The following is a 21,802-nucleotide window of genomic DNA, read 5'->3' as shown; positions in this document are numbered from 1 at the left end:
GCTCGAAAGGTACTGTTGTGTTCTCAAATGCTGCTTAATCATTTTCATTTCTCTCTGTTAATTTAAGATTGTTGGGGGCAAATTCTATTAATTATCAAAGACCTTTGATGATACATCTCTGCCTCGATATAACACTGTCCTTAGGAGCCAAAAAATCTTACTGCGTTATAGGTGAAACCGTGTTATGTTGAACTTACTTTGATCCACTGGAGTGCGCAGCCTCACCCACCCAGAGCACTGCTTTACTGCGTTATATCCAAATTTGTGTTCTATCAGGTGGCGTTATATCAAGGTAGTGGTGTATTAGCAGAACTAGATCTTGCTCCACTCTTGACTTTTAAAATAGTGTGTTGAGGTGCTTTTTAGACTTAACCCACCGCTATCCCATTGAAATATGTGCTGATAATCTTTCACCAGCATACCTTTAAACTTCAAATTGGTTTGGGGGATTGTCATTCCCAGGACTAGAATAAAGTGTCTATCTTTTCTCCCAGGAGAAGAAATATTTTTCCCATTAACCTTTTTTTTTTTTGCTTTTATTTGTGTTTACAGTATATGAAATGTTTAGCTTTCCTAGGAAACTTGCATCAAAATGTGACGTAGCTTTTGAGGCATTTATTTCCAGTGTGTTGTTTAAAGCAGAACAGTCCAAGTTGAAAGTTTTGATGTGTTAATTCTTCTGAACCAGGTTTGTAAGTGACTAAACAGATTGGGTAAGACCTTAATATTTTCCTTAGAAAATATAGGTAAGTTGGTTCTCTTTTTATTTGCTCAAGAAGAGCTTTTGCTGTTCCTCTTTGCTCTTGAACCTCACATCATCCATTTTGCATACCCATCTTCCAGCACATTTGCTGAATATATTAAGACCTTATTCATGTCTTCTAAAGTAAAAATTTGGGTAGCCTGCTTTACATTTTACCTTATTTATTAGGGACCAGAGAGAGCCTTCTGTATGTTTTTAAGTCTTGGCATTTTTAAGACTTGTTTGCTTGCTTTGAATTTTAGGAAGACTCTTGTCTATACTTCTATAAGAGAATTGCTTAAATGTGTGTGTGTGTGTGTATGTGTGTGTTTGTTTTTTAAATAGGTATTTGGAAGAACAGAAGACTGAGAATGGGAAAGACAAGGAACAGAAACTAACAAATGTTGAAAAGGAAAAAATGAAAGAGAAGGGAGGCTTCTCTGAGTTGGGTTTAGCAGATGGCAAGACGAAATCAGATCTGTACACCTCCAAAACTGACCCTGAAAAGCCTTATCGCAGCAGCCAGTCTCCTAAACGCTATAAGTTTCGGGATGACTTTGAGAAGCTGAAAATGGCTGAGTTCCACAAGGAAGGTCATTATGGCAAAGAGGAGATGGATGAGCTGGATAAGAAAGACAAGGCCAAGGGCCGAAAGGATTCGGAGTTTGATGATGAGCCCAAATTCATGTCTAAAGTGGTAGCAACCTCCAGCAAAAATCAGGATGAGGATAGACCAGGTAAATGGGAAGGCGTAGTGTTCTTACCATCTGCAAAGGAGAAGCAAAGGAAAGCTGAGGAAATGGAGGAGGATCCCTATTCTGAAAGATCTAAAAAGGAAGACAAGCTAGCATCCAAGAGAGCAGAAGCTGGTCACAGGGGGTTTGTTCCCGAAAAGAATTTTAGAGTGACTGCTTACAAAGCAAGTCAGGAAAAAAGTACTTCACCACCTGTGAGAAAGGCCTCTGAGAGTCGGGAAAAGCTTGGAACCAGAGGAGATGGTTTAGCCACTGGCAAATCCTCCTTTTCCATTACCCGGGAGGCCCAGGTCAATGTCCGAATGGATTCCTTTGATGAAGATCTTGCACGGTAAGGATTTGCCTTTAAGTTAAATCTAGGTAGTGGCTTCACTAGTCTATTTCCCCCCCTTCCCCCCCAACCCCTTGTGGATCTTTCTAAAACGTAGGCAGGTTAAATAAAGAATATTGTACAATCAGCTACCAACACGTCATTTGTCACAGAGAGCACATGCATCTCTAAATGTTAACGCACCAGTATGAGTCTCCTGTGTGGAAGGTGAATCATGTTATCCCCATTTTGCAGATAGAGAAAGTGAAGCATAAAGTTTAAGTGACTGTCCTTCAGCTACACAGGAAGTCAGTGCAAAGAGACCAGTTTATAACTCGGGAGTTTCTGAATCCCAGTCCTTCATTCAAACCACACCATTCCGTGTTCAACAGTAATCCAAATTCTGCTCCCCACTGTCCAGAGCTACTCAGAATGTTGCAATGTCAGCATTACAGCTTAAAAAATGTATGTTTGTAGGGCACTTTGTTCCTCTTCTCAATATATGGGAACATTGTTAGTGAAATCCTAGAAGCCCCAAAAGCCACTTAAATTTTTCTGTAAGGCTCTGGTGCTTCAGGAGACCACTAGGGGGATTCTGAGTAAAGTTAGTTCTGCTAAAGGGAAGAGCCTCTACGCAATAAAGGTCAGTTTGCTCAGTGGAACACTAGAGGGAGCGCTAAATCTCAGCAGCCATGAAGAGAAAGGAACTAAGATGGCTGCTAATAGCATGTGAGTGAGATGTTAGGAGACACATCACAGGTTTCAGGGATTAATATCTGAACAGTACTTTGAACATGCAAACAAGAAGCAATCAGAATGATCATTAGTGGTGTTATGCAGTTTGGATGTGCTTTGAAAAACAGCCTTTTCTGAGCCACAAGATTTGCTTTTACTGAAGCAATTCTATGCATGAGGTGTGTGCTGTGGAGATGGGTGGATTATATTCTGCTGCAGCAGGGTGGATGGAAAAACCCTCACTTTAAACAAATAAAATCAGACTTTATATTAAATACATTTTTCTTTTTAAAAATCTGTTTAAAATTAAATTTGAAATTATGACAACATGGCCTAGATTCACTATAATCTGTTAAAATAATGTAATTAAATACTGCATCAGTGAGCCCTCTTCAGTTTTAATGAGTTAAAGGGTGCTGCTTTTTTATACAGAATCGAGGGGAAACAATGTTATGTTCTGCATTATGGATCTATATTTTCATTATTTTTAGTCTGGAGAAAATGCTTTCAGCAAGTGCTTTCGGTTTCTGTTGGGCTGGAAAGCATTTAGTTTAATTATTTTTGGTTTCAGTGTAGCTAGCAGGTGTAGTGAAACAACTGTCTTCTGTTGGACTAGTTCATTCAAAGATGAATTTGAAGAACATGGGACCAGAGTTTCAAAGATATGTAGGTGCTTACTGCGTTTACAAAAGCATTTAAGCACCCAGGGTACCTAACTCCAGTTAACTTCAGTGGGAGTCAGGTGCTTAACTCCGGTGCTTTTGTAATCCTATTAGACACATACCTGCATCTTAGATACCTTTTGAAAATCTGGCTGTTGGTGACCAGAAGTAGTCTGTTCGCTCACTACAGTTTGTTCTTCCTTTGTTTAGTCAGGTTTAAATGCAAAACAAGTTTTGATAAACTTTTTTCTGATGTATCTGGCACATTTAGAGGGAGCTTTATTTAATCAAAAATTCTGAAATGCTGTTTTTGTGCATTTTTAATTGAATTTCAGTTTTCATCCAAATACAGCTTGACACAAATCACACGTAAAAAAATTAGCATCTAGTATGTAAGAAATGCATCAGTCACAAGTTTATAATGTAAGAATCTGAACAAAAGTAAGTAATGCTATATAATTGCTTAAATAAATGTGTATAGATACAGTGTATCTTCCTGGCTAGCAAAAAGTACCAAATTTTGGGTCAAGGCTATATTTAGTTGTAGATCAATATGTTGTAAAGGTCCAGTCTCATTGGTGAGTTATTTTCCTAAAGAAAGGTTATACTGAAGTACAAATGTAGAATGTAGAGATTAAAATCAAAGTTTACAGTTCCTGCTTGGTGCTTTAAATCACTTTGGTTTAAATCAGACCTCTCTGTCCTGCAGCAGGGCGATGGTGACTGCTGTTCTTCTCCAGGGATGATGGGGTCGGGGGTATCCATGATGTGATGGGAAGGGTTTGACTTACATGCAAGAACTGGGATGTTGGTTGAGCAATACTGGACGGTCAGCTCTCCTTTTCCTGAGCAACCTTTTGTTACTTCTACTCTCTCATCCTCAGTGTGGGTCTGATTGCCCACTGTGGTGAGAGGCACATTTATTATTAACAGATCCAGCTTTCATTAGACTTATTCTAGGGCAATATTAAGGTCTTACCCAACCTTTTCAGGGCTTTGAAGATCCTCCTTCCATCTTCTGTGGTTGCCTCCGCTTCTTTTGGGATATTTAACACACTTGGGCTTCAAATAAATGATGGCTGAGAAGAGCTTCTGGGCCTGGTCCTATCCAGTTTTCTCTACTGCTTCTGAGATTAAAATCTAGCTGCAGATGTTGGAGGGAGAAGGAAAAAGTAAAATACACTTCTTCCTATATGAGGCTGATGCAGATAGCCCATCATTTGCAGATTGTAACAAGATCTGGCTATAAATAGGGAAGTTTGTGATGAACCTTGCAGAAAAGAGGAACCCATAGTTCAGAAGCCATATAAGGGGACAAACACAGAACCATTGAAAATTGTATTGCAGATGACTTTCCTAGTAGTACATAAAATGCAATGGCTGGAATAAGTCCAGTTTATTGCTTTGAAGGTTGTCAGCTTGCAGTTTGAAGGCTGCTTTTGTTTAGCTTGCTTTTATGATGGTTATATTTTTAAAATGTATGTTCTTTTCTAGTCCAAGTGGTTTATTGGCACAGGAGCGGAAGCTATGTCGTGACTTAGTGCACAGCAACAAAAAAGAGCAGGAGTTCCGCTCCATTTTCCACCATATACAGTCAGCTCAGTCTCAGCGAAGTCCTTCAGAATTGTTTGCTCAGCACATAGTGACTATAGTCCATCATGTAAAAGGTGAGTCAAATGTCCATGCGTTCTTGGTTGAAAGTTCACCCCTTGCTTCTCCACCCCACTATGTCTGTTCCTTGGAACAGTGTTCCATTCATGCTAGTTAGTTACCCAAGAGAATTGCTGACTAACAGGGCAAGTGATAGAGTAGAATAGCAACCAAGTGAGATGTTTTCCCCCAAGTTCTTGCGTTTAGCTGTAGGAGGAGATGGGGGAAGGCAGTCTTGCCTGCCCTTGAAACAGCAAAAAGCAATACTTTTGCCGCAGACTGGCATGGGATCTGCAGATATTTGGGGTATTCTAATCAATTTGCATAAATTTAGTTTTTGTTTTAAAAATATGTTCATTGTTAAAGAGATTTGGGGCAGAATTCACCACTGACACAGGCATGCGCCATTTCTTTGATTTCAAGGAGGTGGCCTCATTTGCTCGGCCCATTGACTCTCATCCATTTGTCCTCTGGCGACACATTTTTACTTTCTGAATCCATTGCAGACATGATGGTAGAGCTCACATGTCTTTTCCTAAAATCTGACTTGTCTTAATTGTGTGATGTTTCTTCATTGAAAACCCCGACAGAGCATCACTTTGGGTCTTCAGGAATGACACTGAACGAACGCTTTACAAAATACCTAAAGAGAGGAATGGAGCAAGATCAAGCTAAAAACAAGAAGAGCCCTGAAATCCACAGGTGGGGAGTATTGTTTTAATGTTTTTTCTAAACCTCCAGGGGTATTTTTAAAATATCAATAGTTAACTATGGGGCATAATTCAAAAATACAAAAGAGGAGCCAACAGTAAACACAACTTATCAGCCATCTAGTTAGGAACATAGTAATTGCCATCCTGGGCCTTGGACAAGGTCAGTCATTTGTCTAGTTCAGTGGTTCTCAAACTGTGGGTCAGGACCCCAAAGTGGGTCACAATCCTGTTTTAATGGGGTTGCCAGGGCTGTCGTTAAACTTGCTGGGGCCTGGAGCTGAAGCCAAAGTCCAGGCCCCACCGCCCAGGGTTGAAGCCCTCAAGCTTTGTCACCCCCCAGGGTGGGGGGCTCAGGCTTCGGTCCCTCTTCCTGCTGTCTTGTAGTAATTTTGTTGTCAAAAGGGGGTCACGGTACAATGAAGTTTGAGAAACCCTGGTCTAGTTTGATTTCCATTCTCTGATAATCCCTGCTGATTCAGAGAAAGGTGTAAAAAACCCTATAAGGACAACTATGGAATAACCTGACTCAGAAAAGGTGGTTCTTAGGCCTTTTTAGATGGCTTAAGGCTCTGAAGCATGAAGGCTTATATCCCTTATCAAATTGTTTTGATGATGTCTAATGTAATTGCATGTTCATGTCACAGAAATGCTTAATTGTCTTTGAATTGTGCTAGCTCTAGGCTTCTAGTTTGAGGAAATAAATTCCACAGATCGATTAGTCCTTTTAAAAAAAAAAAAATCATCACATATACATTTTTGCTCTCTCACCTTTACATTTCTCTTTTTTCAATTTTATTGACTGTCCCCTTGTTCTTGTTTAGTCTTATCACACACACAATTTTAAACCCACAAAAGTGAGTGACATCAGTGCCTCTATGATATGGCTATTCCCAAATTATATTAATTTATCTTTTTAAAATAGGCAGAAACACAAGTAGGGGCTAAGTATTATTGTCTGCACTGAATGTGTGGTCATCTATCCTATTATCTAGGCACAGAGAAGTGTCTCTAGATTTTCAGCCCAAACCCAGTTTAAATTTGCCAGTCTCTTTTTTGTAAATAAATATAACCTCTTTACCATATTTGCAATCTGCTAGATAACTCTTTCTTTGGAGCTATTGGGCTTTGCCATTGAAGTAGGCAATGAAATATTGTACAAGAGACCTGTGATTTGTGGGGGCCAGCACAGTAACACATGCTCAGCAGCTTCCCAGTCAATCATGGGTAAGAAAATCATATTACAAGGACTTTTAATACACTAATGATCAGTTCGTTAACATAATGCACCTGTTACTGTCTGAATATCAGGATTCTGTGTTGCTCTGTATGCATAGCATCTCACTTTCAGGGAGTAATGGCCTGCTCAGCTTTTCCTTAAAAAGCCGTATAGTGTGTGTGTTTGTAATGGAGAAACTACCTGTTTTAAAATAGAATTAGGATTAGGAGAACTTGGAGTACAGTTTATGGGAAGGCTGTAATAGCTTCACTCTCTGCTTTATTTTTAGGAGGATAGATATTTCTCCCAGTACTTTCAGAAAACACGGATTCGCTCCAGAGGAAATGAAGAGCACCAGAGAGCCAGGCAACAAGGTGAAGTGTTGATCTGATCAGTAATTGAACCAAATGAGTGCATTGGGCATGAACTTAACAGTGATGTTTTTGTTTAAATTACTCTCTACTTAAGTTTGTGTTTTTCTTTTAAGGATGGGCATAATTCTAAAAATGAACTACAAAGGGTTAATTTTTATTAAAAATGTATCAACAACCTTTGTGAAGTGGTTAGAATATGGTAAATGACCCCAAAGTCAATTGAGGTGAGCTTGAGAAAAAAAAAGAGGATATTTGGAACAAGTGCCCATGATGAGAGAAGAGACTTTTTGTGATATTTTTCTGCTTGTAAGTATTATTAAATCAATTGTATACATGCGATATTTCCAACCATGTTTTCAAAAGACATGCATGTCAAAAAGGAAAGTAAAAATAAATCCATATCTAAACCAAATACACTATTACTAAGCAGATAATAAAGCTTGTTCTAACACTTTACTGTATCATTTCTGTTGATTGCTGTTGCTTTAACACTCAGCATCTGTTTTGATAGAACAGGCACCTGGGAATCCAGTATATTAGCTATTTTGAGTAGAACAGTGTTAAGCCATTATACAATCTATAAGCAATTATAAAAATGGATTAATCTAAAATGTTACATTTTGGGGTTTTTAACCTTTGTTTGTTCAACTTCATACATATTTACAGTGAAGAGATTTAAACGGTCCTGCTGAAACCTTACTTGTTTCATATATTTGTTTTTGATTTTTTCCAAACACACTTGTGGCTTGACATGGACGATGGTGAGATGAATTTGATGGGCCTGATCTCTGAGCGCCAGCTTGGCAGTGTGTATAAAAAACGTGGTTTTCAAACAGCTCTCCAGCCCTTCATGAAACAGATGTGCCCTCACAAATGCAAATAGGTGTCTGCTGCGCTACATAAGGTTGCTGCTGATGATTTTGTCACTTACCTGTCAACCATCGTGTTGGGAGCATTTTTGCTCTGAGTTAAAACCCTTTGCCTGGGGAAAGCAGAAGAGCAAACAATACAAACAAAGCACCAACTCCCACTCCTGCTGCTAATTGAAATTAATCTTTATTTAAACAAAAAAGTGTTTAGAAATTCATGTAAGTAAAAATTTAATAGCTAGAGAATTACTAATCCCTGTTTTTATTCAAGGCAAATCTAATCATCTGGTGCATGTTGCAAATCCAGTCATGCCGTTCCCAAGCATAGCACTGTGTGCAAATACTGTAGAGCCTACTCAGTTAGCCCAATAACTATTTTCCTTTTCCAAGGGAGAATTTCTTAATTGGAAAACGATATTAAGACAAGTGTTACACACCCAGAAAATGTCCTCTTGTTCACTAAATTTAAAAGATTGTACTTAGTGTTGAAGGTTTTTCTGCATACAATTAATTGTACTATTCCTGATTCTGCCTTTTCTGGTTATTGGCTATTTTCTCTTCTCTTCATAATGTAATTTACATTAATAGACCTACTAGACAGATACGTGGAGGGGAAAATCTTGTGTAGAATGCCCCCGGTTCTGTGAACAAAGTGCAACTGGCGTGTCATTCATAGAGAAGATCACTGCTAGTAAGGAGGTTTGGTTTCAATTGACAGTGATTAAAACAAGATTCCGAGAATGTTCATGAGATTTCCCAGATAAATTCAACAGCTGCGTTTCTCTGGCCTCTGTGTAACTCCACCGCTTGAATTAGTAACCGTGATGTTAGCATCACATCTTCCAAGTGGCAAACCGCTATTGCCCCTCTCTCCAGTGCTGCCTTCAGGTCTAGCACTTTAAATTTTCTTCTATCATTTAGGGAGATGGGTCTGATCTGTCTGAGGAGGGGGAGGAATTCTGTTATTTGGTGGCAATCCCCTGGGCGACACGAGAAACCCAAAGAGCTAGGGCTGCGTGTGCGCCCCAGTTGTGATACAAAATCAGTGGGACTTGACTTCTCATTAGAGGACCATTAGCTGCTAATGTTCTCCATTTTCTCTGGTTATGATACATAATCCAAGTTAGTCTTTGGTTTCCTGATATGGTTCCCCTCTCCTCCCCCTTCCCCCACCCCTGGACTATCAATGTATGTTTATACTGTTTTAAAGAGGGAAAGTGTATCTATAATACAATATGTAGGAAAACAGAAGACTTCAAATGAAGATGTTATATTCTTGTAGTGAATCATTCTGCATTTTTGAATGGTTGGTTTATAAACTTATGCCCTCCAGAAGTTTCTGCAGACAGTAGCAAAGTAATGGTGCTGAAGTCTTTAATAAGCTGCTAAATCTTTCTGTTAAACTCTTTCACCCATTCCCTGCTTTTGCAGAGTGAAGGGAAATATAAAGACGACCCAGTTGACCTGCGCCTTGATATCGAACGTCGTAAAAAACATAAGGAAAGAGATCTTAAACGAGAGAAGTCGAGAGAATCCGTGGACTCAAGAGATTCAAGCCATTCAAGGGAAAGATCGACTGAGAAACCAGAGAGAAGTCACAAAGGGTCAAAAAAGAAGTATGTAGAAGGCTAATCTTCACTTCCTTACTGCATGATCCTTGCCACTTTTATTGTGATTGGAAACAAGACCTTGCGTTATGCAATTGATAGTATCTAGGGCTGTCGATTAATCATAAAAAGAACAGGAGTACTTGTGGCACCTTAGAGACTAACAATTTTATTTCAGCTGAGCTTTCGTGCATCCGAAGAAGTGAGCTGTAGCTCACGAAAGTTCTTGCTGAAATAAATTTGTTAGTCTCTAAGGCCAGGTCCACACTACAGCGTTAAATCGATTTAAACAGCGTTAAATCGATTTAACGCTGTAACCGTCCACACTACAAGGCACTTAAAATTGATTTTAAGGGGTCTTATAATCGATTTCTGTACTCCAGCTAAACGAAAGGAGTAACCCTAAAATCGATATTACTAAATCGATTTAGGGTTAGTGTGGACGGATATCGAAGTTATTGGTCCTATTCTTTTACTGAGCTACCCAGAGTGCACCGCTCTGGAAATCGATGGTACCCTGGGACCATGGACGCACACCACCGAAGTAATGTGCCCTAGTGTGGACGCGTAAAATTGATTTTATAAAACCTGTTTTATAAAATCGATTTTAGTAATATCGATTTAAAGCTGTAGTGTGGATGTAGGCTAAGGTGCCACAAGTACTCCTGTTCTTTTTGCGGATACAGACTAACACGGCTGCAACTCTGACACCTGTAATTAATCATAGTTAACTTGCACGATTAACTCAAAAAAAATCATGATTTTAAAAAATGAATCACAATTAATCGCACTGTTAAACAATAGAATACCAATTGAAATTTATTAAATATTTGTGGATGTTTTCTGCATTGTCAGATATATCAATTTCAGTTACAACACAGAATACAAAGTGTACAGTGCTCACTTTAGATTTTTTATTACAAAAATTTGCATTGTAAAAATGATAAAATAGTATTTTTCAGTTCACCTCATACAAGTACTGTAGTGCAATCTTTTTATCATGAAAGTACAACGTACAATTGTAGGTTATACAAGTGCACTCAAAAACAATGTAAAATTTTATTTAGAGCCTGGCTGAAGAAGAAGTAGGACTGATTGGACTTGTAGGCTCTGAAGTTTTACATGGTTTTATTTTTGAATGCAGGGTTTTTTGTACATAATTCTACATTTGTAAATTCAACTTTCATGGTAAAGAGATTGCACTACTGTACTTGTATTAGGTGAATTGAAAAATACTATATTTTTTACAGTGCAAATATCTTTAATAAAAAATAAATAGAAAGTGAGCACTGTACACTTTGTATTCCGTTGTAATTGAAATTAATATATTTGAAAATGTAGTAAACATCCAAAAATATTTAAAATAAATGATATTCTGCTGTTTAACAGTGCAATGAATTGCTGGCAGCCCTAGAAGTGTGCCTGCTGCTGTAACTAGTAGAGCTGAGCTGTGCTGCTGTGATTAGATGCAGAACTACAAAGGGGAAGTGCAGCTATCGTACATGTTGAATAATCAAGGGAAACAAACTAAGTGGCTGCTTGTGCCAGGATGAGCAGATGACCTTTTTGTTTTGTTACTGCCTTCGCTTCACACAGAATGGAGAAATGTGGTCAGTGACTCCACTTATTTGCTCTTCGGTTCATTTTAATACTTTCCCATTGGTTCCATTTTCCTTTTAACTAATGCACAGAGATTAATTTGGCACTGTGACTTGTATGTAACCCAGGAGAAACCTTGTGATGTGTTTTTGAGTTCACTGGACCAATAGGTGACTTAATTTTTAAATATCTGTACTGCTCATCTATAAGCTGCTGGCTTTTGAATGACACCATGGCTGTCAAAATTGGCAAAGAAATAGCCTTTTCGTGCATATTCATACATTCAGACAGAACTGGCAGGCTGGGCCTTGATCCATCAAAACTTGTGCTCACCATGAATTGAGAATTTTCCCATTAAAGTCAATGTAACTATTCCTGTGCTTCAGGTTAAACACGTTTAACTGCTTTGCTGGATCAGGGCCCTAGAGGAACAGCTCAGCCTCATGGAATTGTTCTGTAATGTTCTTCTAGCCATGCAATTGCTGACCATTTTATTTCCTCTCAGAAAGGTGCAGTTTGCAAATCTGGTCATGTCATGGAGTGACATTACCTTAAATAGAAGTTTCTCATATAACACAGAATGCACCTGGATTTCTTTTACAAATGTGTCATAACTGGAAACCCTTACCAAAAAAGCCCCTTCAACTGGATGGATTTTTTTCTCCCGTGATGCAGGTCGAGGTACCTACTGGAGAAAGGAGGCCAGTAGGAGGAATAAATCAGTCCCGGCTGTATAGCTGTACAATAGGTTTAAAGACCTCTGATCAGAGAGCACAGCCTGGTGGACAGGGCCTTGGACTCTGGGGGTCAGAAGACTTGGGTTATCCTATTCCCAGCTCTGTTACTGCCCTGCTGTTTGACCTTAAGGAAGTCACTTCCCATCTCTCTCTTCCCTGATCTCATCTGTTTAGTCTGTAAGCTCTAGGGCAGGTACTGTCTATGTATTCGTACAGCATCTATCAAAGTGGGGTCTGTTCTCAGTTGGGCTTCAGTTTGCTACCTTATTACAAATAATATAAGCTGAAATCCTGGGAAAGGAGCTGTCCTGTGACCTCAGAGCTGCACATTGTAGCTGATCCTGAGCTGTGACTTTGGCTGTGCATGGACATAATAAGGGAGGGTGGAGGAGTGATAACGTGACTTCACAGCCAAGACAGGACGGTACCAAGTTAATGACCACACTGGTGATTTTCTCTCCCCTGTCCCCCTCTGAATCCGTGGTACAGGAAACACAGGAGAGTGCGTGAGAGATCCAGGTCCACTTCTTCATCTTCACCATCTTCTCGTTCGTACAAAGGGGAGGACTATCCAGAGGAGAGCGAGGAGAGGGAGGAGTGTACCACAGGCTTTGACAAATCCAGGCTTGGGACAAAAGAGTTTGCTGGCCCAAATGAGAGAGGAAGAGCTAGAGGGACCTTCGTAAGTTACCCCCTAAAAAAACAGCAGCAAAAAACCTTTGCAGAAGACTTTGTGCAAATTGCTGCTTTTACCAGGTAGAATGTGATCTTAAAGGTGACTGGAAATACAGTAGTCTGGTTGTGATTCTACACCCTATGGTGACTCCCAGTCACCAGCCCCGCATAAGTTCTGGAGATTGAAATTGGCAGTCTTGCTGATGATGTCCGAGACCGTATCCAATCCAGTAGGCTCTAGTGTGTGTCAGCAGCACTGACAGTAGACAAGCTTGTGTCAGAGAACTTACGATGAAGCCATTTTAATAACTCTTCTGGCTGCAGTTGCACTGGTTCCTTAGAAATAGCTGATGTTTTAAACAAATAGCCCTGCTGCGTTTGCACGTTGTATGGGTGAAATGCCTTCCCTTGCACTCCCTGCACGTGCATATAAACAGATAGATAGCTCCCCACAGAATTACACATCTATGTGATCAGATAAGGTCAAAAATATTAATAGGTAATGAGTGTGTAGGTGTTTGACAGTCTTCTTGTGGCCAGGCTAAAGGTTTGCTTGGGAACAGTTAGTTACATGAAAGAAAGACCTAATGCCATTTCTCTAAGTACTTTTCTCTGTACCCCTCTTCTGTTGGTGCTACTCCAGTTCAGAGCAAGGGGGAGAGGATGGAACAGAGGCACCTTTTCGGGAAACAATAACAACAACAACAGCAGCAGCAGCAATGACTTTCAGAAGCGAAACAGGGATGAGGAGTGGGACCCAGAGTACACACCCAAGAGTAAAAAGTATTATCTGGTATGTTTCGGAAGAACCAGGATATGCATGAACATGCCTTGCTCTGCATCCTGTCTGCTCTTACAGGTTATGTGTCATCTTCTGGGAAGAGAGAACCAGCAACGATTGAACTATCTAAAATACCAGTTCTGGGGTTCTTGCCTCACTGCCCCCCGTAAGAGGCCTCTAGAAATCTTTACTCACAACTAGGGAGCAGTTGGCTCTGACCGTTGTAGAGCTGTTTGCCAGTAATCAAAATCTGGAGGGCCCAGGAAAAGAACATGTCCTCCATGGGCAGTATGGGAAATGCATCTTAACCCAGTTAGAATCCATCTCACAGCGTCCTGCTGCTTCTGGGATTGGCGAATGCAATTCACTTTTATTGCTGGCTGTAGCATTCTTTCATTTTCCATCTGCTAGTCTGGCAAAATCCTGCATAGATTTCTCCCAGGGCTTCCCTTTTGAGGTACCATCCGCTTTAAATGGCCTTTTTGCACCAACACCTCCTGCCCCTTTCTGTTAGATATTTGAGATCCCTCTAATCTTTCTTCAGGGTTATTATAAAGGTCATATGTGGCTTAGTCCTAAATCACTCTTGCTGTCCCATCTTCTGCCCTCTCTTCTGATTGCTGTTGAAGACATAGTCTTTATTCTATAGTGTGTTGGTCTCTACTTTACTCTCCTAGATACAATATTCCAGGTCATGTAACCAGTCCATAAACCTAATCAAAAAGAGCTGTCCCAATAGTATCTTTCTCTTATGCAAAATGTTCCCAAACATTTTTAAAATGTGTGGTAAACATGACATACACGGTCGAAAGAGCATCTGAAAATAGGTGCGAAGCTGTTCAGAAGAGTTAGGTGGGACGAACATAACTGCATGTAAAATCCTCCATAAAATAACTTCCTAGCTATAAGCACAGAATCAGTTGCAGGCCCATTGAGTCTGGAGTGTGTTGGTGCCCCCAGTGTCCTAACTGTTCCTGAAAACTGCCAAAAACTTTGTGCCAGAAAAAGAAACACATGCACAAAAGTAGAGGGGAAAGTAAAGCATGCTTAGTGAGCTGTGCCCTTCCAGCCTTAATCAGTGGGGCTGCTACTCTCAAACACAAACATGTGCTTGTACTTCTTTTATGTACTGAATTCACTATTCATCCGACTTGACACACACTGCCTAAACAACAAGGGGATCCAATTTGTGCTGCAGTGTTGCACAGCTTAAGATGGGGTTATTTTAGCAGATGATATTGTGCCTATGTACGTTTTTATTGATGAAAGTGATTTGAGTGTTGTCTGACCTGGCTGATTTCTTTCCTGTGCAGCACGATGACCGGGAGGGTGAAGGTGGTGAGAAGTGGGTGAATAGAGGCCGAGGCCGGGGTTCCTTCCCCCGCGGGAGAGGTCGTTTCATGTTCAGAAAATCGAGCACTAGCCCCAAGTGGGCCCACGACAAATTTAGTGGAGAAGAGGGAGAAATTGAGGATGATGAAAGTGGAACGGAGAATCGAGAGGAAAAGGACAACCTACAATCAGCTGCTGACTAGCCAGGGAGTCTGCATGTCCCTGGGCACCCTGGCAAGGAGAAAGAGGATCTTGCAAGGCAGTGTTGGAGTCTCTGCCAGGGTAATGCTGAAGTGCTGAACAGAGCTCTGCCAAGGAGCTTTGAAATTATCTTAAGTTAACTGCATTTTTAAAACTCAGCCTCCGTACATGTGGACTGGGACTGATCACTTATATTCGGATCCACTCTTGGAGTATATCTTTCTTCCCAAAGACATTACCTGCTGGCCTGAATAAGGTCCAATATCGAGTGTGATCATAAATTTTGTCTCTTGTTTGTGACCTTATTAGATGGTCAGATATTTTTTTGGCAACAGTCTTTGAAGACGGTGTGGATTTCAGTTTGTGCCCAGCTTAACCCAGTATCTTGACATTTTTTGTTTCTCTTATAATTTGAGATGATAAAGGTGGGGATTAACTCACCTGCTTATTTTTCTCCCCTCTTGTGTATTTTGTTTTTTAAATTCATATTCTACTTATTTTAGGCCTTTGCATATGTAGTAACACCAATTAAAGATGGCTAATTTTGGAAACTATTTTTGGTTCTTATAAGAAAACAAGCACGTGAATAAACATCTAAATGTTAACTTGGAGTTGGGACCAAACTGCTATGATTATTTTTAAAAACTAATTTTTGTATGTATCAGTTGAGTTTAGAGCCTTTTTAAAACCACCATATTTTTTTCTTTTTTGCTGAAAGTTATAGTTAGCATGGCAAAAATGCACCCTGCTCTTCACCCATTTTAGTGTGTATGCCGCTAGACCTGGTCCTTGTGTGCTGGAATCCCAAGCTGCTTGTAGGCATTGTGTGTATCTTCTTTGCAGCTGGTTGTGAACTTGAATGTTCTTTCCAGGGTAACATAGTTTTCTAAGAAACTGCTGAATTCTAGGTTAAAATATATAAAAGGAGAAGAATTTTTTCAATATTTTTATTAATCTTTTTCTAAAACAAAAAAAGCAAATCCCTCCTGTGCTGGCTAAGGAAAGTTGTGGTTTCATTTACCTTCAGCTTTACATTTACAATGTTCTGAAGAGATTTAGCAAATAGCTCTGTGGTTGGTGAGCCTGTAGGGAGGAGAGGCCCGTTCATGCACAGGTTTAGTGTGTGCACATGTTGTAAAAAGACATCAGCCTCTTCCCCCCTCCATCTCTGCCTTCCCCAGGATTGCTGTGCGCCCCCCCCTTCCCCTCCCCATCACCTGCTAACTATAGTTTGTTTGACTTGAACAGTTCCTGTTTAGTAAACCCCTAAAGTTTGTTTCAACTCCTCATGCAAATAAAAATACAATAAAATAAGCATAGGTGTAACTTCAGTTTGTTTCTCATGCTGAGTACGGGGCCTGCCCTTGCACCAGACCTTTGCCTTCCAAGTGGAGAGGGGAAGCCAAAAGTAGCAACTGCGGTGTCCAGCAACAGGGTAGAATCATAGTGCAATCGATGCTGCTGTTGGAAATGGAGGATTTAAAAACTGCTGACTGAGCTGCAAGAGAGAAACTAGAATCAACCAAAGTGACGCAGAGGTGGGGGGAGGGAATTCTGAGCTGAGGCACTTGGGGTTGTCTGCATTGTTCATATGTTTGCACTGACTGCACTTAACTCCAGATTTAATTAAAGCACAGAACAAGACGTTCCTAGGCCACATGGTTAGCTGGGTGTGAAGGGCTGTACTTAGAGAGAGCGGAAAACTGACAGCGTTATTTCATTCTATAGTGTAGAAACGAGACCTGCTCTGAGGAATACAACAAGCCGCCTCCATGCACTCACTGCTGCCTGTATTATTTCAGATGTTACTATAGTAACACATCTAGTGAGGGATTATTTATCCCATGGATTGTACAGTACAGATTAGATACAGTAATCAGGCACTAGGTGCTACACTTTTCCTTAATGGTGATCAGTTAAAACACGCCTTTGCCTAAATGATGATGGATTTGCCCACTGGGAATTGTTCACTGTCTTTCACACAAAGCAGCCTTCTCTCTTGTAAAGACTTAGTTTCTTAAGCAAATGAAATTCTCAAGAACTGGGGCAGGTTGTCTTGCTTTAGGGTGGGAGTGTCACTGGCAGGTACTGTTGTAGCGAACTGCATGCACCGCATGCACTCTGCTTTTTCTTGAAATATGGTTCTTGCGCATTCTGGATCACATGGCACTGGGAGGGCAGCTCCACTGTAACACTTAAACTCAGAGCAATGATGTTAGAATATCAGTGTATGCATCCAGAGGGAGTGTCTCCTGCACCCATCGTCACCTGTCAGCTAGTTTCTAGCTGCACCATCTTTTTAGCGTCTGCAGTATCATATCACCAGTCCAGTTCTTGTCTCCTGGGTTTTATTGGTGTGACGAGGTTATTAGAGCTGCAGACTGGAGGAGTGTAAGAGTCCCAAGGCTTCCTTTTCAGGCTGAAACGTTTTTCTCTTTGACTTGCTAGGAGTAGTAAAAAGCTCAGTAGCTTTAAAGGGTACTCAGAGTATTATGATACAGTCTGGTGAGAGATGCTTATGACTGGGGAACGTGGAAACCACCCACCAGCGTGCTCCAAAAATGAGCTTGCTTGGTAGCGAGAGACTGAAGCTATAATTGGCCCCCACAGTCACCAATCCAGTTTGCCATCAATAAAACAAACAGCTCCGTAAATTGGCAGAGAATGAATTGGTAATTCCATTTCGCTGGTGTCAAAGCTGAACTATTGTCTCACTGAGGTCACTACTCCTTGGTACTTGAATCAGAGGGGTGTGGTGATAGTTCTGCTCAACAGCAGTACTCGTGGTTAATTTAGAACTGTAACTCTCTGAAAATTACATATTTAAACATGAAAATGTGGTCTCCTTCCCCCCCCCCCAATATGAGGTGCAGTCATGTAAAAAGCTGTTAGAAGTGCTCACAAAACCCAGATTAGAAACCTGTCACCTCGCAGAACCTGGGCATTGTAACACCTAAATAGGGAAGTATCAATTTTCATCCCAGATCAGTTATTGGCCCAGTGTTCTCTTACTGCGGCTGGCCAGTACCAGCTGCTTCAGAGGAAGGTGCCAGAAACCTAATGTACAACTATCAAATTACCTTTATGTGCAAACAAATATATATAAATTTGTTTGCACAGAAAGGTAATTTGATATACACACACACACACGGTGCTTTAAAGGGCCAATTTCACAAAGCTGAAAACAATTGAGCCAACCCAGCTGGGAAAAACTGAATCAGAAAAATGGGTCAAAGGCTGGTTAACTGAAAGCTCTCAAGGTGCAATTGTAAATGAGGAATTGCCAAGTGAAACTGCCTCCTGGATCTTCTGTCACAGTTGAAGTCCGTTGCTGCCACTCCTGGTCCGACATCACCCTGCAATAAATCAATACACATTGTGTGCACCCCTTTTACAGCTGCTCTGTGCCAGGTAGATTCCAGCATGGCAGTAGTGATAGCAACCCCAAGGGGAGCCAGGGCAGTGACGTTGGGGGAGAACTGGAATGAATTGCTCTGGTTATCTGCTCACAGCCCATAGAAGGAGCATTAGGGCTAGAGGCTAATTGCTCTGGTAATTCTGGACAGTTCCGCTGTTAGGACAGGCCAGTGGCCAAAGCTCTGGAGAGGAGCATAGGGACTGTGACTGCACAGACCTAGGTTGCTTACCCAGCAAGTGGGGGAGAGGGCTCGACTGGCGTAATCCAGAGTTGCTGAAGAGCAGCTTGAAGGTACAAGCTCTAGTTTCAACCTGCAGCCAATGGGCCGTGTCCCCTGAGCCAGCAGCACAGGGTCAATTGCAAAGGCCAGGTCAGTCTGAATCCTCAGTCTGAGGCACCTGCCTGTGGGGAGAGGATTCTGTCTGAGCTGACATCTTGGAACTTCCCAAAGACAGTGGGAAAGGCAATTAGGTGATCTTGGGCCGAGGAGGGGACCAACTCCTCCTCTGCCACTTGTCCTGTAGGTCACGCAAATGGGGTAAGATGCAGGTGTTAGGCAGGGCGCAGAGATGGTGGACAAGGAGCTCTCCTGTTCCTTGACCCTTTGCCAGACTGAGGTTTAATCAACCCAGGGATGTATGTCATCAGGTGCTGTTTATGTTCCTGTATTTCCTTCCAGCCTTTGCGGTTTGCTCTGCTACTCCTATCCAAAGCAAATGTCTCCTTTGCTGATAGGCGGGTGCTTCCTGCTCCATCGTCTCCAGCTATACTCACCCCCGACTTGAGGAACCACCTGGTGGGGAGATAAATGCGGAGGGGGGATGGGTTCATATAGTTTCTTTAAAAAACAAACCAACAAAAATAAATTAATGTAACTAGCCCTGCCAACAGTGTGGTGACATGGTGCGTGAGTGACCTGGCCTAGCCCCAGCCCTCTGTGATTGCGAGGGGGCTGATGCCCCACGGGGGCTTTTTAGACTAAACCACAGAGCAGAGCCAAGGGCTACAGCCCCAAAGTCCCAGCTTGGCACTCTGTGAGCAGCAGCCTCTGACTTGTCAGCCACATGCCCCCTCGAGGGACAGAATCCAAGGCTCGGCACCCAAGGGGTTGGGCTCGTCTAAAGATCTGGGCATGTCTTTTGGTGCCTAAATGGGCAGCAGAGATCTAGAGGCAAGTGGAGTTCTCTCATTCCCCCCGACCCCTGACTCCATTTCCAAGGGCAATGGCAGAGGGACAGGAAACAGGAGGTCTTGGGCTGCAGATGCAGGAGCAAAGCAGACATCCCTGGCGGCTCTCGCCAGTGACCTCTGTCAGGGCCTCCTACAGTAGGCAATTCCCCCCATCTTTGAAGCTGTATTGATCCCCTCTGGGCTCTTGGCAGGACTCAGCCAAGGGGTGGAGGTGGGGAGCAGCTCTTGCTTGGGAACAAACCCCAGCCCTGCTCCATGAGGCTGCAGGTGCCTGGCCTGAAATGCTCTCACCTTAGCTGAGGTCACACTCCTGCTAACTCTGTTAGGCAGCTGAGCCCAGCCCTGCAGCTGGAGAGGGTCTTACAGCGTGCTCCTCCCCACGAGCCAAGCGCCTTCCACCAGCGCACAACCAGCCCGTCTGGCGGGGCCGTTCCCTCCCCAGGAGGAGACAGGTGCAGCAGCGTCCTTTGGGATGCCCCTGGAGTCCCAGTGTATTGGATCAAACTCTCTGACTGCAGCCTTGGGACTAACCCGAGTGTTCGGCAGGGCTCCCTGCCCAGCTCGGCAGGGAGGAGAAAGACTAATCACTAGCTCGCCTGGTGTCAGCTGAAGTCCTCAAGTTGTTCCCAAGACAGAGCCCCTAAGTCCTGCCCCGTCAGCGCACCTCCTCCGCCCTTCCCTGGTCCAGCCGGCCACAGTGCTGGAGGGTATTTCCTCACATGCCATCCCAGAGGTCTGGCCCCTCCCACCTAGCCCTGCCTGGGGACTTCTCACAAAATACACCCTGTGCTGTTGGACAAAGTGCCCCTGGGACGCTGCCACCAGAGCCACTGGGGGAATTACAGGGCCAGGCTGACACCCATGCCATGGTTGGACCCCAGTGGGAGAGGCAAGAAGGGGCTCCGGGCTTTGCTCCAGAGCTAGTCACGGGGGCTGCCCGCCACAGCTCCAGTGGCCCAGTGATGGGTGCTGTTAACCCACACACAGCAGAACACTGTGCCCTGACGCAGCAGGCGGCTGTCTGCCTGGAGCACAGCATGCTGGGATCCCCACACAGTGGCTGGGCTGCCCGTCTGCCCTAACCATAGCCAGATCTAACAGGCTCCTCCCAGCCATGTCTCTGGGCTGCTCTAATGCTCACCCAGAGGCTGCTTTGGTGCTAGGGCCTGCAGCCTGTCAGGCCCTGCTGGGCATCTGTTTGCACCTAGCAGATGCAGAGGCACTGGGGCAGCAACTGGCACAATGGAGAGGAGCTGCGGGGCCACGGGCTGAGAGCCAGGGGCTCCTGGGTTCTGTTCCCTGCTCTGTGCCACCCTGGGCAAGTTCCTTTCCCCTCTAACCTGGGGCTGAGCTCAGGGGGGCATGGTGGCTCTGCTCTGTGTCTAGGCCTGGGAGGTACAGGGCAACATTGGACACTTCCCTGCTGCTCCCCCCCGGCTCCTGGATACCCACGCACCTGGCCCGGCTGGGAGCCCCTGTCCCTCGCCTTCTTGCTGTGGTGTTTGGGCTTCTTTCCCAGGGCCAGGGCACAGCCCCCTTAGCCTGTCCTGCTGGAGACTCCCGCCGATCACTGCTCCAGCCTGGGCTGGGACCCTGGAGAGTGAGAGCTGCCTGGCCCACAGCTCTGGCAGAGCCAGTCCTGCCGTGCTGCTGCCTTTCTCCCAGTTCCTGCAGCTCCAGCTCCACTCCCGGCTCCTCCAGGCTGTAAAAGGCCCTGTCACCTGCACTTATCAGAACTGGCCTCGCCTGTTTGCCTCCCGGAGCCCGGCCCCCACGCCAGGCTTGTCATAACTGGCATTCCCCTCCCAGCTCCACGAGTCGCTTCTCCCTGCGCCGCGCTGGAGCTGCCAACACGCTGTCTAGCAGGAGGCTGCAGGAACCACCATGGGTACGTAGCCCAGAGCGCATGGGCTGGTCTGCCCAGGGCAGGGTTCGCGGGGACCTTCTGGTCAGGGGTGGGAGGCAGGAGACGTGCCTGGGGACATTGGGCACTGCCCATCTCACCCCACAGACACTCGGCAATCCATGGATGTCACCTTAACCCTTGGTCAGGACAGACGGGAGTGAGCCATGCTGCCCGTGACCCCACGGAGCGACACTGAACTATACGGGCTCGGGGCTGGGCCTCGGCTGAGCAGCCCCTTCGGCAGAGGGGCCTCTGATCCCACGCCCACGTGTCACTGGGGCTAGCCAGCTCCCTGAGCTTTAAGGCTTTGGCGTCTGTAGGGCCCCCCT

At 43.6% G+C, this 21,802-nt stretch overlaps 1 protein-coding gene and 1 long non-coding RNA gene across 9 annotated transcripts in view; one reads left to right on the top strand and one right to left on the bottom strand.

Moving 5' to 3' along the window:
- Positions 1 to 16,272, top strand: part of THRAP3 (thyroid hormone receptor associated protein 3) — a 72,576-nt gene extending 56,304 nt beyond the window's left edge. For 6 of the 7 annotated variants that reach the window (XM_030539142.1, XM_030539144.1, XM_030539145.1 and 3 more), the window contains 8 exons: positions 1,088 to 1,828; positions 4,699 to 4,871; positions 5,445 to 5,556; positions 7,073 to 7,157; positions 9,458 to 9,642; positions 12,459 to 12,651; positions 13,288 to 13,437; positions 14,739 to 16,272. In XM_030539142.1, coding sequence (XP_030395002.1) covers positions 1,088 to 1,828; positions 4,699 to 4,871; positions 5,445 to 5,556; positions 7,073 to 7,157; positions 9,458 to 9,642; positions 12,459 to 12,651; positions 13,288 to 13,437; positions 14,739 to 14,960 — 1,861 coding nt within the window. In that variant the 3' untranslated portion in view covers positions 14,961 to 16,272. The remainder of the gene's footprint in view (positions 1 to 1,087; positions 1,829 to 4,698; positions 4,872 to 5,444; positions 5,557 to 7,072; positions 7,158 to 9,457; positions 9,643 to 12,458; positions 12,652 to 13,287; positions 13,438 to 14,738) is intronic. The other variant, XM_030539149.1, reaches the window with a different exon arrangement.
- On the bottom strand, positions 15,629 to 21,252 carry LOC115637666. Of its 2 annotated transcripts, XR_003997322.1 has the most exons (3): positions 21,024 to 21,252; positions 18,606 to 19,169; positions 15,629 to 18,314 (listed from the first exon to the last, which is right to left on the bottom strand). It is a non-coding gene; the product is annotated as an uncharacterized LOC115637666 (long non-coding RNA). The 2 variants fall into 2 exon arrangements; XR_003997321.1 differs by having other exon boundaries at positions 15,629 to 19,169.
- Between the last annotated feature and the right edge of the window lie 550 nt (positions 21,253 to 21,802).

Source organism: Gopherus evgoodei, chromosome 20, assembly GCF_007399415.2.
Source record: "Gopherus evgoodei ecotype Sinaloan lineage chromosome 20, rGopEvg1_v1.p, whole genome shotgun sequence".
NCBI classification, from domain to species: Eukaryota; Metazoa; Chordata; order Testudines; family Testudinidae; genus Gopherus; species Gopherus evgoodei.
The sequence above is the reverse complement of the archived record's forward strand: the minus strand, read 5'-3'. Positions and strand labels throughout refer to the sequence as shown.